The 27,260-nt window shown below is 40.7% G+C and overlaps 1 protein-coding gene across 1 annotated transcript in view; it reads left to right on the top strand.

The window, feature by feature from the left end:
- Nucleotides 1–10,572: 10,572 nt before the first annotated feature.
- The window catches only part of sema4bb (sema domain, immunoglobulin domain (Ig), transmembrane domain (TM) and short cytoplasmic domain, (semaphorin) 4Bb), a gene marked incomplete at both ends in the record, with an annotated part of 35,490 nt that continues 18,802 nt past the window's right edge, over nt 10,573–27,260 (top strand). The window contains one exon of the mRNA XM_079243604.1: nt 10,573–10,693. Coding sequence (XP_079099730.1) covers nt 10,573–10,693 — 121 coding nt within the window. The remainder of the gene's footprint in view (nt 10,694–27,260) is intronic.

Genomic DNA, 27,260 nt, shown 5'->3' with positions numbered 1-27,260 from the left:
TGTGGAGAGGTTGTGGTGAAGAGTAGGAGATTAAATTGCACTCTGCTTTTCTTTTTTTTTTTAACCCCCAAAAGGTTAGAGATATCCAGGGGTCCAGGGAGATGAGTATTGCTCAGTGCAAACTGATGAGAACTTGTGCTTTTAGAGTCCCTGCGCAACCTCTTGCAGCACCGAGATGTGGGAAAAATTGTAATTTGCTGGAGTGAAGCCAGATCACACCAAGAGGCATGAAGTAAGTCATGCTGCCTTTTCATTAACTGAGCAGTTTCTGCACAAGACTTCAGAAGTGGTGTCATTTTCTTTCTTAAAGCAGACCAAAAAAAAGTGTAAAAAAAATCCCATTTAGGGCTGGTTGCAGTTAAAATATTTGGCAATGCAGTGCCTCGGCGTTAAGGAATCTGCTGGAATTCTAGTGAAAAGTCGCACTTAGTTTTTACACACCAGTGATAAGGTTTAACGGTTCACATTTGCATTCTGCAGAACTTGGCTGTAGCCCTGTCTGCCGTGCTGTTGCATAGCTTTGTCTGCCAGTTGCAAGGCCATTCACCTTCAGTGTGACCTGCAGGTCCTGTTGTGATGCTAACCTGGCCCTGCAGGCGTTTAAGTGCCGAGCCAAAGCGGGACTCTGAATGCAGGTGATGTTTCTCCTGAGGCTCTCCTGATGAGCCTGAAATTCTTTAACAAATTGGATTTTCTACATTTTCCCTGCTGCTTCCCTCCTTTTTAACAAACAGCTCAGTGAGTCTGGAGCTGCACTTTCATACTCCTCATGGCTTAACCACGCTATTAATTATAGACGGACAGCATGTTTATTTAGTTGTATTTGCAAGACACAAATATATACAGTGTTCTTTAATTGATTAATACTGGTTCTGCACTGTTTATAATTAAGTTTCTATGTGCCGTGCAGTGTGCATGGATGTGCTGTATGTAGTCTTACATTCTCTCGAGACGTTTTGTCCTGTAATAGAATTAAGTGTTCATTGTGAGAAAATAGTGTTGGTCTTTCTATGAAAAACTCGCTGTTGGTTGCAATACACACTGACCCTCTTCTCCATCACATGGCTGAGTCTGTTTGTACTTGGGGTCATAAGAAGTGCTCTCTGCAGTCACTCCTATGAGGGCTTTACAGAGATGTCTGTGTTTGGATGGAAATATGTTATGTAACACACTCTTCTCCAGAGAGAAACGAATGTCTTCTCCATTTTTCCCTTTGCTGTTTTGAAAGTAACAGAGGAAAAAGATAAACTGTCACTCCTCTAATGAAAAACAGACGTGTTATGTGACTGGAATGTTTTTTTCTTTGGAATCTGCTGATAACCAAATCTTATATTTCATTTGGAGGGGCGATATGAACGCAGAGACTGCTCCAAGTTCAGCTTGCGATTGAGTATTTTCATGGAAATTCTTCAGCAATAAAAACAAAGCATTCATATTCCTACAGATGGCTGGAGGGGCCATTTGTTTGGTGCTTACAGTTTAAGTGTGCTGCACTGGATAAAAAAAAAAGTAGTTATTTGGAGAGATATAATGTTTTTATTTCTTTTTTAAACATTAACTTCTCAATCATTTGCCTTTTTATCTTTTTTCCAGTTGGCTCGTGTAAAATGTGACATAAAGCTATAATTTATGATTTGCTTTTAGTAGAAAACTCATTGAAAATGCATGAAAAAGACTATTTGAGTGGAGGTAGTGAAGAGGTGGACCACTGGGGACATTTTTACTACGTTTTATTTTTGGTAAATAAAAGCTAGTCTTACTGTTTTGGGAAAGCAGTAGAAAATCTTTTCACCTTGACTCGGTATTTTCTGTCGGCTCTCCTTTGCAGGAGTGGCTTTGTTCTGTGCACAGTTTGGTTTATCTTGTGCACGCAAAAAAAAAAGACAGGTGTGTCTGTGTGTGTGTGAAGCAGTTCACTGTCCTGCAGTGGTGTCACCCTACCATTTCACCGATCAACAGGTGGTGTTGACACTTTGCCACACGAGACCATCCTGCCCATTTAAAAACTTCCCCAGACGTGGGAAAAGTCCATTGCAACCTTGAAGCATTTCTGTGACAGTGTGTTCTTTTTGCAAAGGCACTGAACACGCAGGCAATAAATGAAGTCTGCTGAACAGTCATGACAAATGTGTGCGTGTGTATCTGTCTGTAGAAAATAAACACACATCCTCTCATTCCCTTGTGCTTTCATACTGTGGTTTCCAGACTTTCTGGTTCTTTTTAAAAGTGGAAATCAATACAAGTGTTCATTCATGTCTGTATATCCATCCATATAATCATTTATTTATTGGACTTAGTCTTAATCTGCTCATTGCACATAATTTCACATATAAATCACTTATCAATAGAAATAGGGTCAGATTGCAGACAGTAAGCATGGACTGTTATGTTTACACTGTACAATTTCTGAAATTGACCTTTTATCATAATTTTTTCTCAACATTTAGATGCTGATGTTAAAACTACTGGTACAGAAACAAATGATTTCTTTTGACAACCACTTTTAATGTCTCAAGTTTCCAAAGAAAATATTTATTTTCTCGTGCCGATCCTTGATTATGGAAAACATTTTTTAATGTCTAAAAAGTATTAATATACAAATCTCTTTCAGTTGTGTTTTATAATTGGTTCCAGTGGTTTCCCGTCAAAGCTGTCAGAGAATGCATTCATTATGATGCAGCTCCTTATCTGTCTCGTGTATCTGCTGTTATCAGCTGGACTGCTGGCTGGAGGCACCAAACTGTTGACTTATTGCTTCCTTTATTGTCACTGGCTGCTCTCAGACATGAAAGGAGAGCATACCTGACAGCAAACAAAGGAGAAGTGCCTCAGCTGTTCCTTTTTCAAGTCGAGACATTTACTAGGAGTAGACAGCCAACTGCCTCGAGGCGGCAAAACAGACTAATGATTCAAACTGTGTCATGGTTTCACCTGCAATGAGTAATGTGAACAGACTTGTGGTCATTGAAATTTATACCTGGATGCTGACGTGATTGTAGTTTGGGTCTGACAAGGTGAAACACGGGCCAGAAACCGAATACAGTCATCTGACACGCTTTAAAATCCTATTGCTCTGCTTGTCAAGCCATGTAAAGAAATGAGTCCTCATGTTGGTTTAACTACAGGGATTAATCACGACCCCCCCCCCCCCCCCCCCCCCCCCCCAAACTTGATGTGTAAGTCATGAGATGAATAGCCGGCTCTGGACCGCCAGGCCTTTGGATTTGATGGTGTAATTAGCAGATGAACTGTGATGCTAACACAGCGTGGTCTAAACCTTACAAAGGTTTCTATTCTGTGATTACATGACTGTAAGTTTCCAGCTCTCCTTTGTCACGCCACACAGTTTGTCCACGGTTTCACTCACGTCGTCAAAAAGTGCCATCAGCCAGTGTGCTAAAGTGATGCCGTTTTGTAGCCATTTAGTGTGAAACTAGTATCAGCGTTTCTTCATGTGCAAAGAGTTAGAAATAACAGATCAATGCAATAATGATAACTTTGCCACAACTTAAATCTTCATGGCAGTCTTTTAAATTCTATTCTTTGAAGCTACTCAGTAAGTTAATTATTTATTTTTTTTTGTTGATTTTTCTGAGGATGTCCCCACCCAAGGGAAAATGTAGAGCTCTAATCGGAAGGATTTCCTGATTGGCCGGTGCACTTCATTAGTTTAAATAGGTCATCAGGTTGGAAGTGTGGACAGGTTTTTAACCCAGAAGCACAGAATAAACAAAAATGAATTAGTATAATCAGTCTTCTAGTGAGTTTGTTGTCAAACGGCAATTTCTTATTCTACTGAAGTAAAATGATTTCTTTGACGACTTTCAGTTCTGCAAAGGTTTCCATAGTTTCAGTGACGGGCCTGTGTCGGATGGGAAATTATGCCTTCTATCATGCTGCGTTCTGACTGACGCTTGGCTCATTATTGACACTTTGCAAGTTTTTCAAGAAGCAATCTGCCAACGTTTCCCATCAGGCGTGAATAATTTGAGGCAAGGGCAAGTCTGTATCAGAGGCAATAAGGTGACCCCAGCTCCCCTTTAAGCACTTATCTCCTCTGCCAGTTCTGCTTCACTCACTCGTTTGAAATGATAATTGCTACTTCCTGCATGGCAAAGCTGAGCAGTATGTACAGTAATGTAAAAAGGAGGCTTTGAATATTCCTCTGAGCCTATTGGAGCTTAGATTACACCGAAAGTGGTGTCACATCTTGCTCTTTGCTCTCCACTTTTAGCAAGGTCTGGCTATAGCACGCTGAATTGAATGTCACGGAAAGACAAATCCCATTGCTAACCTTAGAGAATCCACAGAGGAATGGAAAATTTCTCAGTTTGGCACTGCATTTCATTGGATGCCTTTGACTCAGACGTGACAGAAGGGTGGAAAGAGTGCACATACCGTAGTGCAAGCAATTCACACAGACCTGTCTGGTAGCGTGGGGTCATGTAAAGTCAGTTTGGGGGGTATCCGTTGCCTCACATGGTGTCTTATCATGAAAAGAAACAGATTCCATAGAAACAGATGGAGCCAGACTATGAATGCATTTGCTGCAATTGCACGCTAATGGACAGTAAAATGGTTTCCTGTTGCGCTACATGAATTTGTGATGTTTTCTCATAAATGATAAATGTATTTTTTTTATTTTTTTATTTTTTTTTTGGCTGTGGAGCACAGTTTCACTCTGTGTTGGTCAAGCAGGAAATCAATTCTGGACATATAAAGTAAAAGCATTCAGAAGTTTTACCTAATGCCAACCCAAAATGTGAATTTTCCAGATAGTCGATAGGGACTCTGTCTCCTTATCAAAAACCCACCTTAGTTTAAATGATTTGAACATCATCTTGTTGTGTACTAGAATGCACCAGAGGCATGCAATAGCTGGATACATTACAGCTAGTCATCAGCACAAAGATAATAGTGTGAATAATTAATAACATGTCAGAGAATGCAATCTTTCTCCTAAAATGGACCTGAGATCATGAATGTGAATAATTAATGAAGTATTTAAACGAGTTTCTTGGGTCTCAGTGACTTTCCTATAAATATTAGATGGTGCATCCTGTTGTGTCCACTACATAATGCCCGATACAGAGTGGCGGGAGACTGGGTGATCAGGTAGTTTCAAAGGCTTTGGGGCAAAAACAAAAGACCCTGACATCTGAATGCATTCAGCTTGACATATTGGGAAAAACTAATGGAAAGGGATATTATATGAACCTGCTATGGGTGGTTAGAAATATGCCTTTTTCTACACTTTTTTTTTTTCTTTTTTTTTTTTTTTTCTTATGTTGGAAATTTGTCTTCAGGCACCAGGATCCAAATCTTCAGTGTGCAGCTGTTCCACATTATAGAGTTAAATATTGGCACGTGCACAAAGGTTTTATTTTATCCTGAGTTAAAATCTCTTCGGCAGCACGCTGACAGGCCTAAGTTAGCTCAAGAACCAAAAGAAAATTTTACCTGCAGGGTATAAATGACATTAGAGAGTCAGTATAAGAATTTTTCTCTGTGGATATGTTATGTCTGTGTGTATTTTGTTTTTCTTTTATTTTTATTCTTTTTATAATATTTACATTAAATTAACCTTTAATTTCTTGCTGTATATTTTGTTTTTGTTGTTCTTTTTAGTTGAGAAAAAATACAATATTTCAATGGGGAATATGTTTTCCTGGGGTTTACAATGTGTTCTGCTTGTTATGAAAAGTTTTCCATATTAAAAGCTACTCAAAGGCCTCCGTGAGAGGATTTCCTGGAGATTTGTGTCTGATAGACATTTCAGGAATGAAAGCAATGAGCCATTTTAGCACCACTGCACTCATTTAAGCCATGAACATCTTCCTGTTTTTAAAAAATTTCCCTGACCTACTAGCGACTTGTTTAGGATGTTTCCGTAGTTTTGAAACATTAGAAAAAACATGTTGACGTGTCATTCTTTTGTCCAGGATTGAAGCTACATCTTGTAGAAAATGAAAAGCTGTATTAGAGACCATGTGGGATGGAGAATTGTGATGTTATTACAGCATCTTTACCTCATCTTTGTCCAGCCTCTTTATCAATGAAGTACCTCATCCAGACATGCTGATTCATGCTTTGTCACTGTGTAACGCAGAGTCACTGTGATGATGAATATGCTGTAAGCTCTGCCAGTTTAGGAAACAATTGCTGCAGTCTCAGCTGCTGCATGGGGTGCTTACAGTTTATTTTTAATCCAGACATGATTTATTTAGCAGTCTGCTTTCTTGGTGCTGGGAGCAGTCTGTTCAGCTGAGACCTTCCTCTTCACCCCCCACCCCCTCTACACAAACACCTCCCATTCCCAGGTGGGCTTAGTCGAGGTTATGATGTGGTAACCCATCTTTCCTTGAAGCACTGCATTTGGTTGGTTAAAGCAAAGATGCTTGATTGCATCATTACAGCGTTGTTCATCCCCCCCCCCCCCCCCCCCCACTCATACCAACTACAAACAGGAGTGTCCAGCTCTGATTTGTCTTAATTACCCACCAGTCCCTGATTGCATAACGGTCCTAAGGAGTTTTTAAATATCTTCATCAGTGGGAGTATGAAAGACTCCCTGCAGCTGTCTGTCTACCTGGCAACGGTAACGTTACCACACAGACTGGATTTATAACATTTGTGCTGCACCTCTTTCTATATATAGCAATTTACTCTATAAGATAAGCTATGAAGACACTTGAATCACTGTGCTGTCTGAACTTATGCATCTGCATGTCTGTAATGGTCTGCAGCTCCACTGCACTGCTTCGTCTCCGTGTCGATGTGCTGAGATGATCTCTTAGACAGTCTCTTAGTTTTTGAGAAGATAGATGTTAGTTGGAAGAAAAGTATTGCACTTGTTGTGTGAATGTTTGCAGCAGTGCTAAAGAATTCATCCAAGGCTTTGTTTGCAACAGGGAATAACATGCTTCTCTGGTGATCTTATCAAAAATGGACATCTTTATGGACAGTTTGGAAATACCTGATTGAAAGACCGTGTTTAGATGTGTCTGTGATAAAACAAAAGTGTCCTGGATTAGATGGAAGGACTACCTACTCATCTAATATGTTACTATGAGAATAGCAGAGTTTTAATTCAGTTGTTGTCCTGCTGGTCCAGAAGCTTGAATGAGCTAGTATCAGTGAAGTTTAATCCATCGATGTATTCCACAGTTTTTCTTTTAACTGATGTTTTAATGTAAAGTTAAACTTAGGTATGCTGAATGTGTTGCACTAAAACATACAAAGCCTGAAGATTTATTAGCTACATTTGCAGAATAAGCACATATCTTAAGAAACTGGTTCCAAATGAAAAGTGTTTAGTAAAAGTCTTTATAAATTTAGAAGTGTACCGAAATTACATTTTTCTGGAAGATCAGTAAATGAATGTGAATCAAGCTTACTCTTGATTGAACATTATTGCTTTTACAAGAAGAAAAACAAGTGTGTCTTGCTCAGCCATTTGAAAAGCCAGCCACTGATTCAGAGGAGGAATATACCTCATCCAGCTGCCCCCACGCGATTTCTGAAACAAACATGCTCTGCTTTATTCGGCCCAGCAGCCTGCTATAAGTGTGAGTTATAATGACAAACACAGCAAGGAGTCTCTGCCTTGTCAGTCACCCACTGGGGTCTTTTCTTACTGAGGAGTGATCCCAGACGTGGCCCTCGAGACTTCTTTTATTTATATATATATATATATATATATATATATATATATATATATATATATATATATATATATATGTATATATATATATATATATATATATATATATATATATATATATATATGTACTGTGTTATTGAAGGTTTGATGGGAACATGAATTTTTAAAATGTTTATAGTTTTATTTCAGATTTACAAATGATACAGTTACCATATTGGATGGCGCCTTTTGCCAGAACTTGGGTGATAATACTCTCTTATAGGGACCTTCCTAGCAGCTTATTATCTCTGGAAGTGCATCGATCTGTACCAGAGATAAAATGTGAGACAAGCCACTTTGTAAACATGAGTCGTTTGGATTTGGTTACCAAGCACTAAACCCAGTCCTTTATACATAGCCAAATAACGAGCATTCATGCTGTTTCTCTCCGGTGAACTTGCCATGACCCATCTTAGTGTATCGTTCAGTGTGTCTGTCACATCCTGTCTCCCTCTGAACAGATGCAGGTATTAATGGGGAGCCTCGAGGGAGGTTTGGAAGGTTAATGAATCTGTAGCTTTAAGCAATATGGCACCAGATTCACCCCTCTCAGATACAAGGAGCAGCAGACCCTTGCCTAGATGAGCAGATGGGTCCTAGTTCATGGAGTACACTGACTCTGGTTGAGCACTTGCTGTCCAATAAGATTACATACTTATTTATACCGAGTACACGTTTTCTGTAATGATCATGTTTCATAGTTACTAAGGATGGATTAGCGCACTTTGACTAAAATCTGTCTTCATCTGACATTGTGTTCAAATGTAAAAGGTATCTTCAAAGAAATCAGGACAAGTACTATCTGTTTTAAATTTGTGTACTTACCCTTTATGCCCTCGCTTATTTATTTGAACTAAACCAGTTATCTTATGCTTTTCAGTCAGGTAGGATTATTTGTTTGTTTTATTTATTTGTAGTTTACTAGCTTCAGTTTAAATCCAAATGTTAGGAAACCGTCCCATCAGCTTCTCTCCTTTTTCATTTAAATACCCGTGGAGTTTCATGAGGAAGAGCCCTGGGAACACCGAGACCTGTGGCCGCCTGTCACACACAGGGCTGCCATGCTTGTTGTCCCAGCAGGCATGAGAGGGAACACCAGAGGAGGAGGAAATGTCACAGGATGGTGGATGAATGTTTTAACCTGCAGTGACTCAGCTAGCTTCAGTCGAGCTGCAAAAACCAAAGCAGGTCTGGTGGGGAAGAGTAGTGTAGTGCTTCACTGCTCAAAGCCCTTAAGGATGGGTGTGATATTCAGTTCAGGTGCAGATGTGGAGCTACGTCAGCCAGTGGCCTTCAGATGATACATAAACAGGTAGCTGCTTATAAATCTGTGTATGTTGTGTTAAAGTAAATTCATGCTGATGAGAGTTTTAAAATTGCACAACACTTCAGATAACCAGGAGCAAGTCATCGCCTTGTGCTTGTTGTGTTGTTGTTGGATTTATTAGCTACCATAAATATTTGAAAGAGGTCATCCTGGGAGTCATTTCAATGATACCAGTGAAGCCATGCATTCTTCAGTGTTTGCTTTCCAAAATTTGCACCCTCTTGCTAATGGCTGCTCTGAAAAGTAATATTAAACTGCCACTTCTGAATAGATTAAATGAAGCATACAAAGCTTACAGCTAAATTTAGGCAGTGGCTAAGGCCCTTGTTCAGGTGTTTGCAGAGTCAAATTCAAAACTTGCAAGAGTAAATATTTGACTTAGATTAGCTAGATGCACTCAAACTTGACAGCAAATGAATACTAATGAAGCTACATTTTGGTTGGACCTGGTCAATGTTTGTAGGTTTACCTGATGTGGGTTTGTGTTGCTGTAAAAGCCCTAAAAATAAGTGTCAGAAAGTTTTGTGTTTCCTTATCGTTAAAAGAACAATAGAGCTTGTGTTTTTACTAGTTGGAGACAAACACACACATTTAGGAAACACTGTTACAAGTGTCCTAAGTTGCAAATCAGACTAGACATGTCTTGTAAATGAGTTTTCTTTGGTGCCTTGTTTATTTCTCCACATGGCCACGTAATTAACGTACAATATTTTGTCAGGGATCTCTCACCAGTTGTTGATTACAATATAATAAACTGGGACTTTTTTTTAATTTTAAGAAAAACATCTAGCAGACATTTATTCATGAGCTGCAGCATTAACACCTTCCCAGAGATTTTGAGACCCTTCAAGCTACCGCATGATGTGGTATGTTGTGTCAGTTTCTGATTTATTTAATGGGATTAAAAAGTAATATCTAAATCTATAGTATCTAAAGTAAACCATCAAACAATCAATATTGTCTGAAATTGCTCAATATTAACGACTGAGGTGTGTCACATTTTAGCGATCTCATTGTTGCTGACCCAAATAAAATCCTGTCTGAATTCACTCTCATCTCTGCAGCATACTCTTGAAAGAACCCAAGCTCAGGATATCATCTATGCCTTTGTAGTTGTTGATTCCACACTCACAACATGGATATGGATCTGTTACTCAAGCTTGTGTGTCATCTTTTTTTTCTTTTCTTTTTTTTTTTTTTTAAAATCTTCTTGGACCAGATCTAAGGAAATGTTTTTCTGTCTCTTCTGTCCACAGATCCGAAATGACTTTCACTAAATGGCCACTCATCAGAGGTTAATGCTGACCAACCGAAAAGCAGTCCAAGTACATGAAAACAAGCAACGTTTAAGCCTGAAAGGTTTCCACTTCTCTGCTAAGAGTGTGCTAACAAGAATCCAGTCAAGGACACGTTCACCCCCTCAGCCTGCAGAAAGATGGGAGTGAAAAAATAAAGCTTTGTGGAGTCGAGAGGCCCTTAATGAACTCTGAGGAATCCGAAAACAAACTGTGTGCATTTGTCTGTGTGTAATAATCAGGCAGCCATGTGCACGTTAGCTGCAACCATCCACTGTCTTCTTGCTGCTGTGCTGCTATTAGTTAGTTGCCTCCATTTAGTGACTACGACCGAGGACGATGTCACACCCCGCATCAGCTTCTCATACAGTAAGTAAAAATGATCACTTTTCACGCATCTGTCCACACGACAATTGAAGTTTTGGGTTTTCTGCTAATGTCAAAAATAATATTGGCTCCTCAGCCCGTCTCACACTCACAGTTGAGTTGTTGGACAAGATACAACAAGTTTGTCTGGCTTGATATTTTTCCATAATCTAAAGGTGTGTGGATGCGCCTGAGATATTATTTTATTTATCTGTTTTTTGTTCCCTGTCTCCTCAAATGTCCCATTGCAAGTACCTGATAAATGAAGTAGCAACTGTCCCCGTCCTACACATGAAATCAGAAAAGCTAAAAAGGAAAATGAACCCATCTGAGAAAGCTGTTGCAGCAACTACTGGTAGAAACATAATCACCAAAATAAAACTTCTGGGTGGGATGTAGATTTAACATCCCACTCAGGTTAAGATGGCTCACCAGGTGTTAACTTGGGCTACGGTTTACCAAATACTCCGTTCCACACAAACATCATGGCATTCAGGTGGGTATGGAGAAAACTCCGCTAACACCTTGAACAAGTGTGCAATGAAGATACATGCAGAAAGATATTGCAAGCACCCACAGGCCTGTGCGCATACACACTCATTTAAAAGGAGAAAAACACTAGAAACACTCCTCATAGATATATGAAATTATACATTTTGCTCCCTGAGGGTCTCCTTTGATGATCAGCTGTCACTGCGCAAAATATGTTCCATGCCTTGTTTTTTTTTCACCTGGAACTCTGGCAGAACAAATTGGGTGGAAAAATAAGTATGCACAGTAACATGTGACTCCTCAGAGTGATGGGTGAATGAATCACAACTAGCATGAGCCTTGTAGCTGCTCTGCAATTTCAAACGTTCACTAACACCTGATTTTTCCTCCTTTTTGTTAATATTTACCTTTCTGTAATGTGCAGCTGAGTGAAGTGAATTTGTCTCAGACCAACATAATATCTCTCCTGGCCACTTCCCCTGGTTTAATAAAAAACCTTTTTCGACCTGAATATTAACACAGAACACACTGCAGCTCAGCTCGTTGTTGTAACTGTGGATTAAGTCTTTATAATCTTTAAACATGCTGCTGTTTTTTAATAGTCTTTCAGCTGGCAGCTTTTTGTTAATTGATTATGGTGGCTTATGATAAATGAGGACGCTGTTTGGATGAGGAAAGCCTCTCTAAACGCTTTCTGTTTATCTGCACCATAGCTGTCGCTACAAGCAGCTCTAGATAGCAAGCAGGTTGCTCCTCAGTTTACTCCCTACTTACTGTAATATATGTCTGTTTTCATCCAGAAAAATGAACAAATCAGGAATGTACAGCATTCCAAGGCTTGTTTTTCCCTTATCTGCCAAAACAGTGAGGTGTTATAACTCATAACTGAAAACAAACCTTTACATACTTTAGCACATTAATTTATTTCTCAAGGGGCAAAGTGCATTCAGTTGAGTCAAATCTGGTTCTCAGCTAATTTATTTTTTTCTTTTGTTTTTTTTTTTTTTTTTTACATGCTTTGTTTTACTTCACTCAGCATTCATAATCTACACTTCATATTCCTTAACACCAGCATTTACTGATTTAAGCTGTGAGTAACAGTAGCAGTGTGTGTGACTACGCTCTTTTCACCTTATCATATGGGGTAGAAAATCTCTGAACGTTCCTGGCTCTGATTGTGAGCAGAGAGAGAAAACAGGTTTCTTCAGAGCCTGCAGTATCACTGACTTGCTAAACATGTACAAACTAACCTAATTTGAACCTGCACACTGATTCAGCACATGCAAAGAAGATCACTTCTTAAAACCCCACGTAGGGTTGTTTTGAAAGGCGGGGAGCCGGGCAGGTTTCTCCACAGAAGACCCTTGCCCTTTTCCTGGAAAGGCGTTGCGTTCTTTTTCGTCCCCCCTTTTGCTCCTCTCTTGCTCCTCCTTTCTCTCCTAATGAGCAGGCTAATCTCTCGTATGCAGTGAGTGGAGTTTTTTGTGGTTGCTGCAGTGGGAGAGCTTGTCTGCTTTTCATTATGGTTCTTGGGCTGAGAGGCAGCACAAAGGATCATGGGACTTGAAGCAAAAAGTGTTGGTGAGGAACAGCATGTTGCTGTCCTTCAGAAAAGCTGTGAAGGGATAGAGGGTTTTTTTCTTCTCTTGTTTCTAATTGTTTATTGATTGTTTCATTTGGAAAATAGAAAATGGGCAAATTCACATTCTTTTTTTTTTTTAAAGTTTTGGCAAAAATCCAGGAATTAAATAGTTTTTTTCTTCATTACTGCTGAGAATCCAGACATTTATAGAGGTAAATTTTATTGCTGCCTTGATGGTTGAGGTGATTAATATATGTCATGTGTCCATAAAATATAAACCCTTATTGGTAGTAACTGGCTCTGTCTGGATCTTTCGCAATTAACTTTGTTCAATCAAAAATGGATGCAAACACGTTGTGAAAATTGTTAAAAGATTTTTGGTACTTCTCAACATCTACCACTAAAATAGTTTGAAAGTTATGTCTTCCTTTGAAAACTGAATTCCTAAATAATTGAAGGGTCCAACCTACAGGCTAAGTCCTCATTCCCTGCCTGAAGCAGAAGCAGGTAGCCTGAAGTTGCTCCTTTTTTCACTTGTTTTTCTTCAGGTGCTTTTCTTAAAATGTTTTCGTGTTGCAAGAAAAAGCCACCATGTTGCAATCTAAATCAAAAAGCCTTATTCTCATATTGATTCAGTCTATCTGTGCATATGGAGGGAAGGAATTGTTGTAGCGTGAGTGTTCTTGGGCAGTTTGCCAGAGACAGAAAAAACAGGAGCAGAATAGACATGCAGCATCAGTCAGTACAGTACAAGATGTTTTAGAAAGTTGAAAATTACTTTAATTTGGGAGGAAAACTCAAGTTAATCTCACACATTTAGCCCTCTTCCCCACTGATTGCTGAAACATTTTGCAGTAATAAACACGGTGGTTCTTTATTGCATTTGTTCGTGCTGAGGAACAAGCTGTTGGCTCCATGAAAGAGTTAACTAGAAATGTGTAATCTTTTTGTCTGAGTTCGACACATATTTTCAAACAAACCTTGAGGTTACTTTATCACCCAGCTCTGCTGGAAAAGCAGTTTGCTGATGCTTTACCAAAATCTAAGTTCTGAGTAATAAATAAAATATAAGTCTACTTTATATGACCTATAATGAGAGTTTAGTAGTAATTTAGAGTCAAATTAGTGCTATTCTGTACTGAATTGACTGAATCCGAATTCATTGATTTCTCTAAGAAATTGACTCAAATAGAATCCATCCATCCATCTCTTTACCCTAAATGCAGTGGTGTAGTGGTCCCTCAATATAAATGAATAAATTTAAAACATATGTATATATATATATATATATATATATATATATATATATATACACACACACTTTTTACTCTAAATATTTTTGCTCTCTTTTTAAAAACAGAAAAAAACGTAGCCCAGAAAAGTGCTGTTTCATAAACAGTGGTGTGAAAGACTATTGTGTTTAGTTTTATCCCAATATTCATCAGTATATTTACTAATTGACACATAATATCTGCTCTTCATTTTCAGAGAGAAAGGGTTATGAAATGACTAAACCAGTACCCTACTGACACACAGACTAGTGAGAGACAGGCTCAAAGACATATACATATATCTTTACTATGTCTATGTTCAGGCTAAAGTTAACACAGCTAGTGGCTAACTACACCAGTGTAGCATAGGAAACCTTATCTGAGCAGCTGGTTGACGTAGGTACAAGTGTAGGGAAGTTTGTAACTGTAAAAACAGTGTCACAGGGACTTTAGAAGTGGGTATAGTCCCTTTACCTGCGTGTACCCTGAACTACACCACTACCATTATGGCTCCTTGATTTTTGGGATAATGCTTAAAATCGACCTAAAAGAATATTTGCTGAACCCAATAGCCTGATAAATAAGTTTATACTGTTATTTTCATGCATCATGTGTACATGTGATGTATGGACCACTATCTAAAGGAAGTGGATCAGTCAGTTAACACTTTCACTCAGACGGCTTGTAGAGAAGCAAATGATGAGGCCCCCGTTAAGCCTGGCTTGTGAATGTGCAGCGTCTGCTCAGTGTACACAGTGTCCTTTCTAGTTTACGTTAGGTTTATGTTTGCTGAATATTGTGCACTCTCTCTCATGCATGCTAATCCACTGACCTTGACAGTGTGTGGATCGCAGTTCAGGAGCAAAAGAGAGCCGGCAAAAGGGGGTGGGGTAGAATTTGGGATTGGCAGGGGTCAGACAAAATGCTCATGGGGTTTTAGACATGCTCCGATGCCCCACTAAAACCCGGCAAGGACACGCCCACTGATCCTGAAAGAAAAGCAGCCCGCAGCTTCCAGCAGAGGTGGCACTCACAAGTGCCTGCATGTAAAACCACAACAGCCACAACAATGGAGCATAATTACGCCACATCAGCTCCTTCTGTTTCAGACCTTTCAATGACTTTGTCACTTGCACGCTCCAGGGAGTGTACAGAAAAGTTCAGTCTGCGCAGATTTTGATCAGGGGCATTTGATATGAAGAAAATGGCAGGCAGTTAGCAGTAATTGTGTAGCTGCTAATTGAGATGGACAGAGAGGAATGTAAGGTTAAATTGTGTCATTTGGCAATTTCTGGAACCCTGTGAGGAGGTGTACTTGTGCCGTCCCAAAAATGTGATTTGCTTCTCTGTAGTTAGTCTTGCAGTACAGGTTGACTGTATTTCTGCTATGAAAAAACACTGTAATGGATTATGTTTGACATTTCTGGACTTTTCTAGTTTTACAGTATGATTTGGTATGAATATGGTTTCTGTGGTGCAGGATGCATATCATGCTGGGCGGCTCTGAAACTCTCAAACTGTCTTTTTTTTTTTTTTTTTAAACTTTTATGTGCAATTTGCTGTCAAGGAGGCATTGTTTTATTCCACTAAACTTCTTCGTAGGAGTCAAATAAAAAAAAACAAGTGTTTATCTCGGGGCAGTGCATGTTCCGATGGAAAGGGAATTCCATTTTAAAGCTGCGCCACCAACTTCTGTCAGGTCTCTCTGGTTATTAATCACAACTCTGGATCAAAATGTATTGTGTCAAGAGGAGATTCACAGTTACCTGAAACCTGTCACAATTGTCTAAACTCTGGATGTTTTGTGGTCAAAAAGTAAATTGTTAAAAGTTTGGAGCTGATGTGTAATGTGATTGAAGAAGTATAACAGATTCTGTAGACATTCAGTATTGTGCAAAAGTCTTAGGATGTCCTTCATTTCTTTTTGTTTTGCATATCTCAGCATGGTGTGCAGAGTGTTCTTATTTGATGAAACTGGGCAAGTAGAATACTGTAACGTGTAGCGACCGTAGGGATTTACATAGCAGTACAGATGTGGTTCTGGTTTAATCGGGTTATTGTGATGTTTTGGAGGAAGAGCAGGGCAGCTTGTTCCCAGCTCTGGGTCTTCTGCTGGAGCTCCATGGTGCTTTCCAGGTGTCTCTGCATTCCAAGCGGTCGAGAGTAGGTGACGTCATTATCAGGTAGTTGCTGTTCCAGTCGCACCAACTCTAAAAATATGGTCATGTCCAAAATAGCACGTTTGTGAGGGTCTACAAATGCTGCATGAAAGAAGAAAATCAACTTTTTTTTTTTTTTTTACTTTTTTTTACAAGCCCACCCTAGCAACATAATTATTGAAAACGGCAACTCTGATGTTTATACTAGAAACTTAAAGGACACAAAATATATCGCTAAGAATTTTATTGAAGATAACCATCTACTACAAGTGGTAATGGGCACAGCAATCTTTATATTTGAACTCTTTGGGTTGTCTGTGCACTATGAATTCCAAGATCGAAACTCTGAAATCACTTCATCAGATTCTGCAAAAATGTCTTGGAAGTCCGCGTTCCAAGGACAACTGGAACAAACAAAAAGCAAAGTTCTGCAGATAAAGACAGATCATGATTAGACATGCGGTATAATTGTGCCAGTCTCCTTTGCCTGCCACTGCGCTGAAGGACAGCTTTACATCTACTCCCTAGCGCCAAACCAAAGCCATCCCACCAAAAAAAGTGTCTCCTAAAAAGAAAAATTAACTTCAGCAAAAAAAAAAACAAACAAAAAAAACAATAGCAATGTCCTTTAAGAAGACTGGAAAACTGTTCCTGAAGTCTAAAAATGGCAAGAAAGCTACATTATTACCTCCAAATATTGAATTTCAAGCTAATTAGAATTGTAAATAAGTAAACTCTTTGCCTCATTTGCTCTATTTCCATTCATGTTTGAATATGTTATTTAGGAATTCACATTACATTTTTCTTGTTTTTCCGACAAAACTATAATACAGCAATACTCTAAATAAATTGGAGCTCTCTCAAGATTCTTGTACAATGATGTAGTTTTCAAAATGGTGAAATTTTAGGCTTTTCGACAGCATCTTTTTCAAACTGACCAAAAGGCAACACGATTACACTAGATTGATGCTATGATAGTACCAGAACTTTCATGTATCATCTTGAGAAACAACAAATAAAAAAAAAACTTTGGTATATTCTCTTCAGGAAAAGTTTCACATGTTAGTGGAGGCAGAAAAAGCAGAGACATCTCCTTTATCTTTCATTAAAAGTCAGCACTTTCAAGAATCTGTTCCAGTGAGTTAATGCACTCCACATGGCAGCTGGAAAGAGAGATGGAGGCGTGGGTATCCAATCAGGCTTAGCTACCAATAAACAAGGCTGAGAGATTCCATTAAAGTCACTGATTTTTATGAAAATCTTATCAGTCTCATTAAGTTAACTGGACCAGGATCACCAGAAGATGACTGTGATGTTGTTTTTGAACAATGTTGCGGCAAAGTCACCGTCTAAGGTGAACTTTATGGCAGACTAAAGTTAAAGTGATCCCAGCACAAAAAAGGGCCATTGCAGCAGTACCTAAGCACAACAGTGTCTACATCACACCATGACTTCAGGAAATAAATGTGACTGAAGGACAAGAAGCATGCTGCACTTTAACTTAAGAGGCGTGTGCATGTGTGCAAGACAAGACAAGCCATTTGCGAAAAGTGTAAACCAGTGTGTTTGACCACTTTTCATCCTTGGTCACTGCGGTGGATGAGTGGAGAGAGTGGAAGAGCTGAATCCTGCCCACTTCTCTCATCGAGAGCCTCTCCAGAGACTCCCATACACATGAACACAAGGTATAGGATTGGTTTGTGTGCTGTGGCAGCACTTTAAGGACCTTCAACACATGGTAGTCCAAAGTGAGTGCACTTTATAAACTGCAAGCAGCTCCACTGGTGCCCTGGAAATCGACAAGTGTGCAGTCAAAGCTGGGTGTATTGACTTGTGCTTTGATGGGACTATAGCTGCAGTAGAAAGCCTCTGTGATCAGGAACAAGCCAGCTGGAATTGGATTTTGGCAGTGCAGACACATGCCACCCACCCCCACCCCCACCCCCCATTCAGATCCACTTGGCGGAGCCATAGATATGTAATTCATTCAGCTAATCTCTAATGGTGCTCATGTTTTTAGTCATACTAGTGCTGTTCTCTCTTGATGGTAATGTCAATAAATCTACCTCCTATTTAGAAGCATGTATATGCTAGAAGTTGTTGAATGGCTTCCTTTTTAAATCATGAAATTGTCTTGGGTTTCAGAAGGTTGTCATGACTTCGATGGATGGAATAGCTAAACTATCCACCATGGATTATCATAAACTTTATGGCAGACTTAAGTTAAAGTGATCCCAGAATTTTTCCTTTTTCCATTTCCATCTCTCCAGTAATCACTGCAAACTTTTTAATTACTCTGGTTCTTCTAGTCTCTGAAACTGATTGACCGTCAGAGTTGGCAAAATTTGGCCAGTTTTGGACTTTTTCACCTCCAAGAAAAGATTAATTTGTCTTCCATCTTGCATCCTGTCTCTTCTCTGAGCTCTCCCCAAATAGTAAAAACCAGCACTATGTTAACTTTTGTCTTATCAGTTCTGTCATATCCTCTCTTTCCAGGAATACATATAACTGATTTAAGTGAGATTAAAACAAGCCAGAAGCACTGAATTTTCATATTTCATCTGGTCCACTGTTCCGCGACCAGGACGAAAACCACACTGCTCCTCCTCAATCCGGGATTCAACTATCCAGCGGACCCTCCTCTCCAGGACCCCTGAATAGACTTTCCCAGGGTGGCTGAGGAGTGTGATTCCCCTGTAATTGGAACACACTCTCCGGTCCCCCTTCTTAAAAAGGGGGACCACCACCCCAGTCTGCCAATCCAGCGGTACTGCCCCCGATGTCCACACAATGCTGCAGAGGCGTGTCAGCCAGGACAGCCCCACAGCATCCAGAGCCTTAAGGAACTCCGGGCGGATCTCATCCACCCCCAGGGCCTTGCCGCCAAGGAGCTTTTTGACCACCTCAGCGACTTCAGCCCCAGAGATAGGAGAGTCCACCCCTGAGTCCACCAGTTCTGCTTCCTCATCGGAAGATGTGTTGGTAGGATTGAGGAGGTCTTCCAAGTATTCCTTCCACCGGCCCACAATGTCCTGAGTTGAGGTCAGCAGCTCCCCACCTCCACTGTACACAGTGTTGATGAAGCACTGCTTCCCCCTCCTGAGCTGCCGGACGGTGGACCAGAATCTCCTCAAAGTCATCCGGAAGTCTTTCTCCATGGCCTTGCCGAACTCCTCCCATGCCCGAGTTTTTGCCTCGGAGACAGCCGAAGCCGCCTGCTGATTAGCCCGTCGGTACCGATCAGCTGTCTCCAGAGTCCCACAGGCCAAGAAGGCCCGGTAGGACTCCTTCTTCAGCTTGACGGCATCCCTCACTGCTGGTGTCCACCAACGAGTCCTGGGATTACCACCACGACAGGCACCAACGGCCCTACAGCCACAGCTCCGGCTGGCCGCCTCAGCAATAGAGGCACGGAACACAGCCCATTCGGACTCAATGTCCCCCGCCTCACTCGGAACATGTTCGAAGCTCTGCTGAAGGTGGGAGTTGAAGCTCGCTCTGACAAGGGACTCAGCCAGACGTTCCCAGCAGACCCTCACAACACGTTTGGGCCTGCCAGATCTGACCGGCTTCCTCCCCCACCATCTGAGCCAACTCACCACCAGGTGGTGATTGGTTGACAGCTCCGCCCCCCTCTTCACCCGAGTGTCCAAGGCATGTGGCCGCAGGTTCGACGATACGACTACAAAATCAATCATCGAACCCAGGGAATCGAACCCAGGGAATCCTAATGCCATGTGTACATATGGACACTCTTATGTTGGAACATGGTGTTCGTTATGGACAATCCATGACGAGCATGGAAGTCCAATAACAAAACACCATTTGGGTTCGGGGGGGACATGCCTCCCAATCACTCCCCTCCAAGTCTCACTGTCATTGCCCACGTGAGCATTGAAGTCCCCCAGCAGAACAATGGAGTCCCCAGAAGGAGCACCCTCCAGCACTCCCCCCAAGGACTCCAGAAATGGTGGGTACTCTGAACTGCTGTTCGGTGCATAAGCACAGACAACAGTCAGGACCTGTCCCCCCACCCGGAGGCGGAGGGAAACTACCCTTTCACCGGGGTAAACCCCAACATGCAGGCACCAAGCTGGGGACTGATGAGAATGCCCACACCTGCTCGACGCCTCTCACCATGAGCAACTCCAGAGTGGAAGAAAGTCCAGCCCCTCTCGAGGGTACTGGTTCCAGAGCCCAAGCCATGCGTCGAGGTGAGTCCAACTATATCTAGCCGGAACCACTCAACCTCGCGCACAAGCTCAGGCTCCTTTCCCACCAGAGAGGTGACGTTCCACGTCCCTAGAGCCAGCTTCTGCAGCCGGGGATCAGACCGCCAGGGTCCCCGCCCCTTGCTGCCGCCCAGCTCACATTGTACCCGACCCCTACGGCTCCTCCCGCAGATGGTGAGCCCACCGGAGGTGGGGCCCATGTAATCCTTTCGGGCTGAGCCCGACCGGGCCCCATGGGTAAAGGCCCGGCCACCAGACGCTCGCTCTCGTACCCCACCTCCAGGCCTGGCTCCAGAGGGGGGTCCCGGTAACCCGCGTCCAGGCAAGGGAACATTTCTGCCCGAGTTTGTGTTCATCATAGGGGTCTTGGGAGCCGTACTTGGTCTGGCCCCTCCCCTAAACACCTGTTTGCCATGGGTGACCCTACCAGGGGCATAAAGCCCCAGACAACATAGCTGCTAGGATCTTTGGGGCACACAAACCCCTCCACCACGATAAGGTGACGGCTCAGGGAGGGGGAATTTTTAAAGTTCTAAACTTGTCTGGTGTTCTTTAAATGTCACTTTAAATGTTGTTACTTTCAAACCAGCTCTTAGTTTAGCTCGTATTGTCTCAGTGATAATCAGGAACCGCTTTTAGCTTTAAATACTGATTTGAGTGGCTTCATTTGGATACTGATTAGGCCAGACAGCTATTGAAATGTAAACTCAGCTGTGTCTGTAACACTACTGCTACCCAGTAATTTCTTTACTCTCCACATAGGATCGAAACTTCTCAGTTTCCATAAAGTGATTCATAAAATGATGCTGGTGATGTATCACTGATTTGGACCTGATCCAGCTGAGAGAAAGATATCTTGTTCTTTATTTCACACATGTGCTCTCCCCCCAGATGTTCTCTCAGCTGTTAAATTTGACTAAATAATGTAGAAACTAACCCTATTACTGATGGTTTCTCTCAAAAGCAAATGTAACACAAAGGTTGTATTTAGATATGTGATACATGATGGTAAAGTGTCCTTTTGCAGCACCCCATCAGCATTTAGAAACGTTTCACTTCTCAGAGCTTCACAATTAGATTTCCTGATTCATGCATATTACAAAGTCCCTTTGAAGGAAATTTTACTGGAATATTGCATCTATATGCCATCACCAAGGAATCCAACTGACACAATGACACTTTTATAATCCTGTGCTTCCATTTGCAGGACATAAAACAGATGTGTCCTCCTTGTCCCAATAGCTGCTTTCAGGGGCAGAAAACGGGCCAAAGTTTAGCAGCTATCAGCACTCGTTTAGTTTTGTTGGCATTTCCGAAGCTTTCTGGAGAGACTGAACAGAGAAAGTCTCTGACAACACGTCGTCACATACATGACAAGCACAGACATGTTTGTTTTGAGTTGTGTGGAAATTAAACCAACTATCTGTCTCCCTCTCTTTGGGGTTTACTGTTTTTGTTTGAACACCTCAGTCAGACACCGCAGAGCATCTGTCTCTGCCTCTCTGAGCTTACATACAGGATTTTGTGAGCTTTCAGCTGCAATAGACCAATGTGCTCTTTCACTTTGTTGCTTTGAGAGTTGGATGGATGCGTGAAAATGACACCTGAAAGCCTTCAATTACAGAGTACTGCATCATGTCTGTGTCAACCCCTTGTTCTTTGCTTTTAGAGATGTGCTGTAGTTTTAAGCACTGACCTCATCCTTAATACAAGTAGAGATGTTTTGTTTTTTCTTCTTTTGCTCCTCAGGGAATTTAAAAAAAAAAAAAAAAAAAAAGTTTTACAAGATTGTTAAAGGATTATTTCCAACAATGCAGCATTTTCTTGGGTTTTGTAGTCGCCCTGATGTGTCCACACCTGTTAACACATGGCACCATTGCTTCATTTTGATGCCTAATCCCCCTCATACAGCAAATGCAGGACCAGCATACTGTCAGGCTCTGGTTATTATCTGCAAGGTCCAGCTGTCTCTTTGAGTGACATACAGCTACATGTATAAACAGAATAGACGGTTTAAGCAGGAACACAAAACTGTAGCAAAGTGACAGCAAACAGCGCAGCGGAGGAAGATGGCTACGAGCACAATGAGCGGACGCAAAGGTTCACACTGAAAGCAGCTCTGTCAGATTTCTATTATTTGTCTCTAACTGCTTTCTGCTTTTGTCAGTATGAGCAACTATTTTTAGTCATTTATTTTAGTTTTGTTATTTAGTTTTTAAAGTTTGTCATACAAACAATGACAACACTGCCACCCTAACTTACAACTTAGTACCAATCAGTAGAAGGATTGGCAGAAACTGTGGTCAGTGAATTGTTCCTTTGTGGATGTAATTTGTTCAAGTAGTCCAAATGTCTTATCAGATCTGTGCCAACACAATGTTTCTGTCCTGACTCAGCTTGCATACTAGAAAGGCCGAGATCATGCAGATCCTTATTCCCTGTAGTCACTAACAAAAGCAGATAACCTTCCCTTTGCAAAAATATCAGGAGGCACGATGCTGTGATGGCCTTGAATTTACTTATTTTTGCTTCTGTCAACCCCCCTCTTTCTAAGTACATTGTCAAATCATGTCAAACAGAGAGCCTTGAAGCTGCTGTGTAGCCTTGGATGTACAAAAATGAGTTGTTTTTTTTTTTGTTTGTTTGTTTTTGTTTTTCACTTTATAGTCTGCAACATAAGATGGGCTGAGGAAACCAAAAGAGGAGTGTAACACAGTGGATATCAATCTCAAACTGGGACCGACTGCTAAAGTAACGCCTTTGTTCATGTAGCTTATAACCTTGTGACTTGGCTCATGCTGCCATAGTAAATCTGGGGCATGTTTACACTCGGCTATTAGGAGTGTCCTGGCAGGCTTATACCTACCAAGTAGCCAATAGGCCACCCCGCCCTTTATGTGTTGTTAAACTTTAAAAGAAAAGAGAAGTTGATTCTGCTCCATTTGCTCTAAAATACGATGCAAGCCGAGGTGCTGGCATGAGCTGCATCTCTCAGCAACACTGCATCTGCAAGCTGGCACCTTGTAAGAATATATTAGTTACCCCAACAAAATGCATGCTGACCAAGCCTAACTGATGTGAATGAAGGCATTCAGAAGCTTGCCGGTGTTATTTGATATCACTGTGATATTTACAAGGGTCAGCTTTCTGAGCAGTGTAAGATCTTACTAGATAAACATAGTTCTTATTTATTTAAATAAAAGGTATTAAAGGTTTTATGCTTCAACATCAGTCATCATGTCATTGCCCACTTGGTCCTGTCTGGTTCTGCCACAACCTTTTCAAGTTTTATATATATATATATATATATATATATATATATATATATATATATATAAATATATATATATATATATATAATAATATGAATAATATCCATTAATTCATTCATTTCTATATTTGTTTTGTTAAAAGGTTCAACATTTATCTGATGTTTTTAAATCTAGAAGTGACATGCAAGGTATTGTATCAAACAGGAAACAATAGACACCATTTATCCACCAGACAACTCAGCTGTTACAACAGACACATATAAATGCATATTATTAAGGGTTTACTATGTAGACTATTAGTGCCTTTTTTGTGAATGTGGTATTCCATCTTGGACATCCTTTCTCTTTACCTGAGTAACACTGCATTTATAGTGAGACGTCAGAACTCAAAATGGCCTTATTTCTTTACAGCAAGACTGAGTCAAACAAAGAGGCTATAGTTATTGTTGTGCAAGAGGCTTTTTGGAGAAACACTATGTAAATGATCTTCTAGGAAATCAAAGACCTTGTGGTGTTTGTTTTGCTTTAAGGTTTTTTTTTTTTGTTTTTTTTTTTGGAGATTGTAAACAGAGTTCCAAGTTGACATGAAATGAAGCAAAACAGCTGCAGACCTTCCAGGAACCAGGAGAACAAAGTCATAGAAATTCCCATTTTCTGCCAGCAGTACGCATATATGTTGGCTTTTTTGTTAACACTCACAGACTGTCATGTGACTTCACACCGTCTGCCCAAAGGCTGCTGTCCAACAACATCCCACACAGTTTAAAGTAAAAAGAAACAAGCAAAATGACAGCCGGGGGCTGAGTTTTTGCAGAAAAATGACACCAACAAACATTTCTGCTGCATTTTATGACATGACTTGGAGTACTTCTTTGGTGTGAGACACCATGTTTAAATGAATAAGTATGCTCACAAGTGTTATTTCAGAGTTTGGACTGTAACAGTGTTTAGCAGCATTTCTGTGTCAAAGAAACATCCACATAAGTACCAGTACTTAGACCCAGCATGCATGAATGTAATACGAAGGCATTGCATGTTGCCATTTATTCATGTTATTCACTGTCAGCGGTTTTAATGTTGTCTGATTGCCGTGTTGGGAGCAAATGTATATGCTCTTCAGAATGCAACAATCACTGCTACTAAGGAATTCAATGTACATCTACTTCGATATGTGTGCCTTGAACAAGTCTGATTCTCTCACTATAAAGCCATCAGAGCTTTATTTTTTGTTTTTTGAGTTTGTTTTTTGTGACCGGTGAGCATCTGCTTTGCAAAATCCTCAGTGATTTCATTTCTCTGTGCCATCTTTAGCTTAACTCATGAATAAATGAAAATCAGAATGAATGAAGGGAGCTAATGCTATGCCAAAATTTAATTTTGTGTAATTAATTGCTGACTTGTAATGTCCCAATAGACTAGAAGCATTTGTCTCTTGAACGTTGTTAGTATTGCTGCAGACTTTTTTTTTTTTTCTCCAGCTGTAAACCTTCATCAGATGAGGCATCTATTTGAATTTTTCCACTGCACATCCCGTAACCAGAAAGAACTGAGGTAAATGTTCTTAGTTTCACCTCCAGGCTGAAATTATAAGGAACACAGGGGTGATGGCTAATTTGCCATGTGAACACTGGTAATAAAGCAGCCATGTTGATGGTAGGTGTGATGTGATGAGCGTTGGCAGAGGTTTAGAGCCCAACTTGGTGACAGCCAGCTGATTAAACAGCCAGGTGATGAATGGAGCTGGAGTCTGGCTGTGAAGTGGCCTGCAATTGCCGCTGCTGTTTGTGGACAGCCGGGATTCTGTTGCAAGTGTAAAACACTCAGGTCATCTGCTGCATCGGAGAGTGTAAAACTTCCTGAGGAGCCATCTTCTGATGGCGGGTAAAGAAAGAGAAGCCAGATCCTTTTCTGTATGAAATGGCTGCAGTTTGACACAGCACTGATATTTGCTGTTGACTGACTTTATGTGGTAAATTTAAAAAAAAGAAACAAAAAAAAAGAATCCATCTTGGATTGCTTTGTTTTTTCTTTTTGTTTAGTTTTTTTTATCCCCCCGTCTGCATGTTTCTTCATAGGTCAGCATCTCACTTCAATCTTCCTGGTTACTACAACTCTTCCTCAGTCCATCCAACCTCAAACCCTCACCTCTAAATAGCCTCTACCTTCTCTTATAAGTGCAGTTTCATGAGTTTTCTCTGCTCTGCTCGTTATTCCATTGTCTCTCTCAGAGACTGTCACTGTAATTTATGTCAGAGACTCTTAATATGCGAAAGAAAGGCTCCTTCTGGTTCAGGTCAGTGTCCAAAACCCATAGGAGCCATGACAATCAGGTCACCCCCCCCCCCCCCCCCCCCAAACCCTCCCCAACCCTCCCCAACCGCCCATTGAGACTAGAGCTAGCACTCTTTTGTCTGCTCAACAGGCTCCAGGCTCCACTGAGTCAAAGGATACCCATCTTTACAAGCATTTAAGGACATTTTAACAGACTTAATTTACCTTTTGAATACGACCAGCTTTTGCTTCTCTGCATAAGAAACTCAGTCCTGAAGTAGTCGTTGTGACAGTAAGAAGTCTTATCATTTTATTTCCCCTCCCTTGATTTTAATGACAGGCCCCACTCTTCATTGACTCCAGATGTCACAGCATTTTAAAGCGAATGAGGTCTGTTGATCTGGAAAGGGCCTTAAGATCTGGTTCTGGACGAGATGTGGCTTTTGCAGCTGGGGCAGGATGATCATCTGCCAAAGTGCCTTGAGTGTTAGATGAACTATTCATTTGTGAGCATATTGAAAAGTTTAAGTCATGGGTTGTAAACATTTATTACAGTTTTCTGGCTTCATTTGCATTGTGGTCCCATGCACCGCCTGGAGTGTTAAAGATGAACATACTGCTGGTGTCTCTAAGAAAATATATATATTTATCTATTTATTTCACTTGCTTAAAAATGCGGTTGCTGCTTGCACATGGAGGGGAAAAAGCTGTAAACGGTGTAACTGGAGCAAATATTAGTGTTTACAATCCCAGCTTGGAGCTTGTAATCTTGTTTGGATAAGCAAATGGAGTCTTTGACCCTCAGTGTTTCAGCGTGGGAGGGACATGGAGTGTGTTTAAATATTTGGAATGGGAGGAAGATCTAAACATTTACAAAGTTGGGAAGAAAAAAAAATTGCAGGAAGTTTGCTGAGTTTTCTTTTAATCTCAGCAGCACTTAAAAAAAATTATTTTCCAGAATTTGACATTTTAGAGAAATTCATCATATTACAGATCTAGCAGGAAAGGGATCAGTTGTGAAACGTCTCACTTTCTGCAAAGATTTACTCCAAAGATTCATCCAGCCTTCAGTGTGATTGCCACAGAAAATGCAGCTTGAAAAGACTTGGTTTCTTTTTAGTTGTCCCTTCAATGAGGAATGTGCACATCTAAATCTGAGCTTCATCGTGGGAGTTATTTGAAACTGCGGGGACAGTGTGGGGAACAGTAACTCATTTAACTTCTGCTCCAGTGCTCAAAAGATCTATCTGAAGAGGTAGGAGAGTGAAATGGATTTAGATTTGTGTTGAGC

Source organism: Telmatherina bonti (assembly GCF_933228915.1).
Source record: "Telmatherina bonti genome assembly, chromosome: 1".
In the NCBI taxonomy this organism is placed as follows: Eukaryota; Metazoa; Chordata; class Actinopteri; order Atheriniformes; family Telmatherinidae; genus Telmatherina; species Telmatherina bonti.
This window is presented reverse-complemented; position numbering and strand designations above follow the sequence as displayed.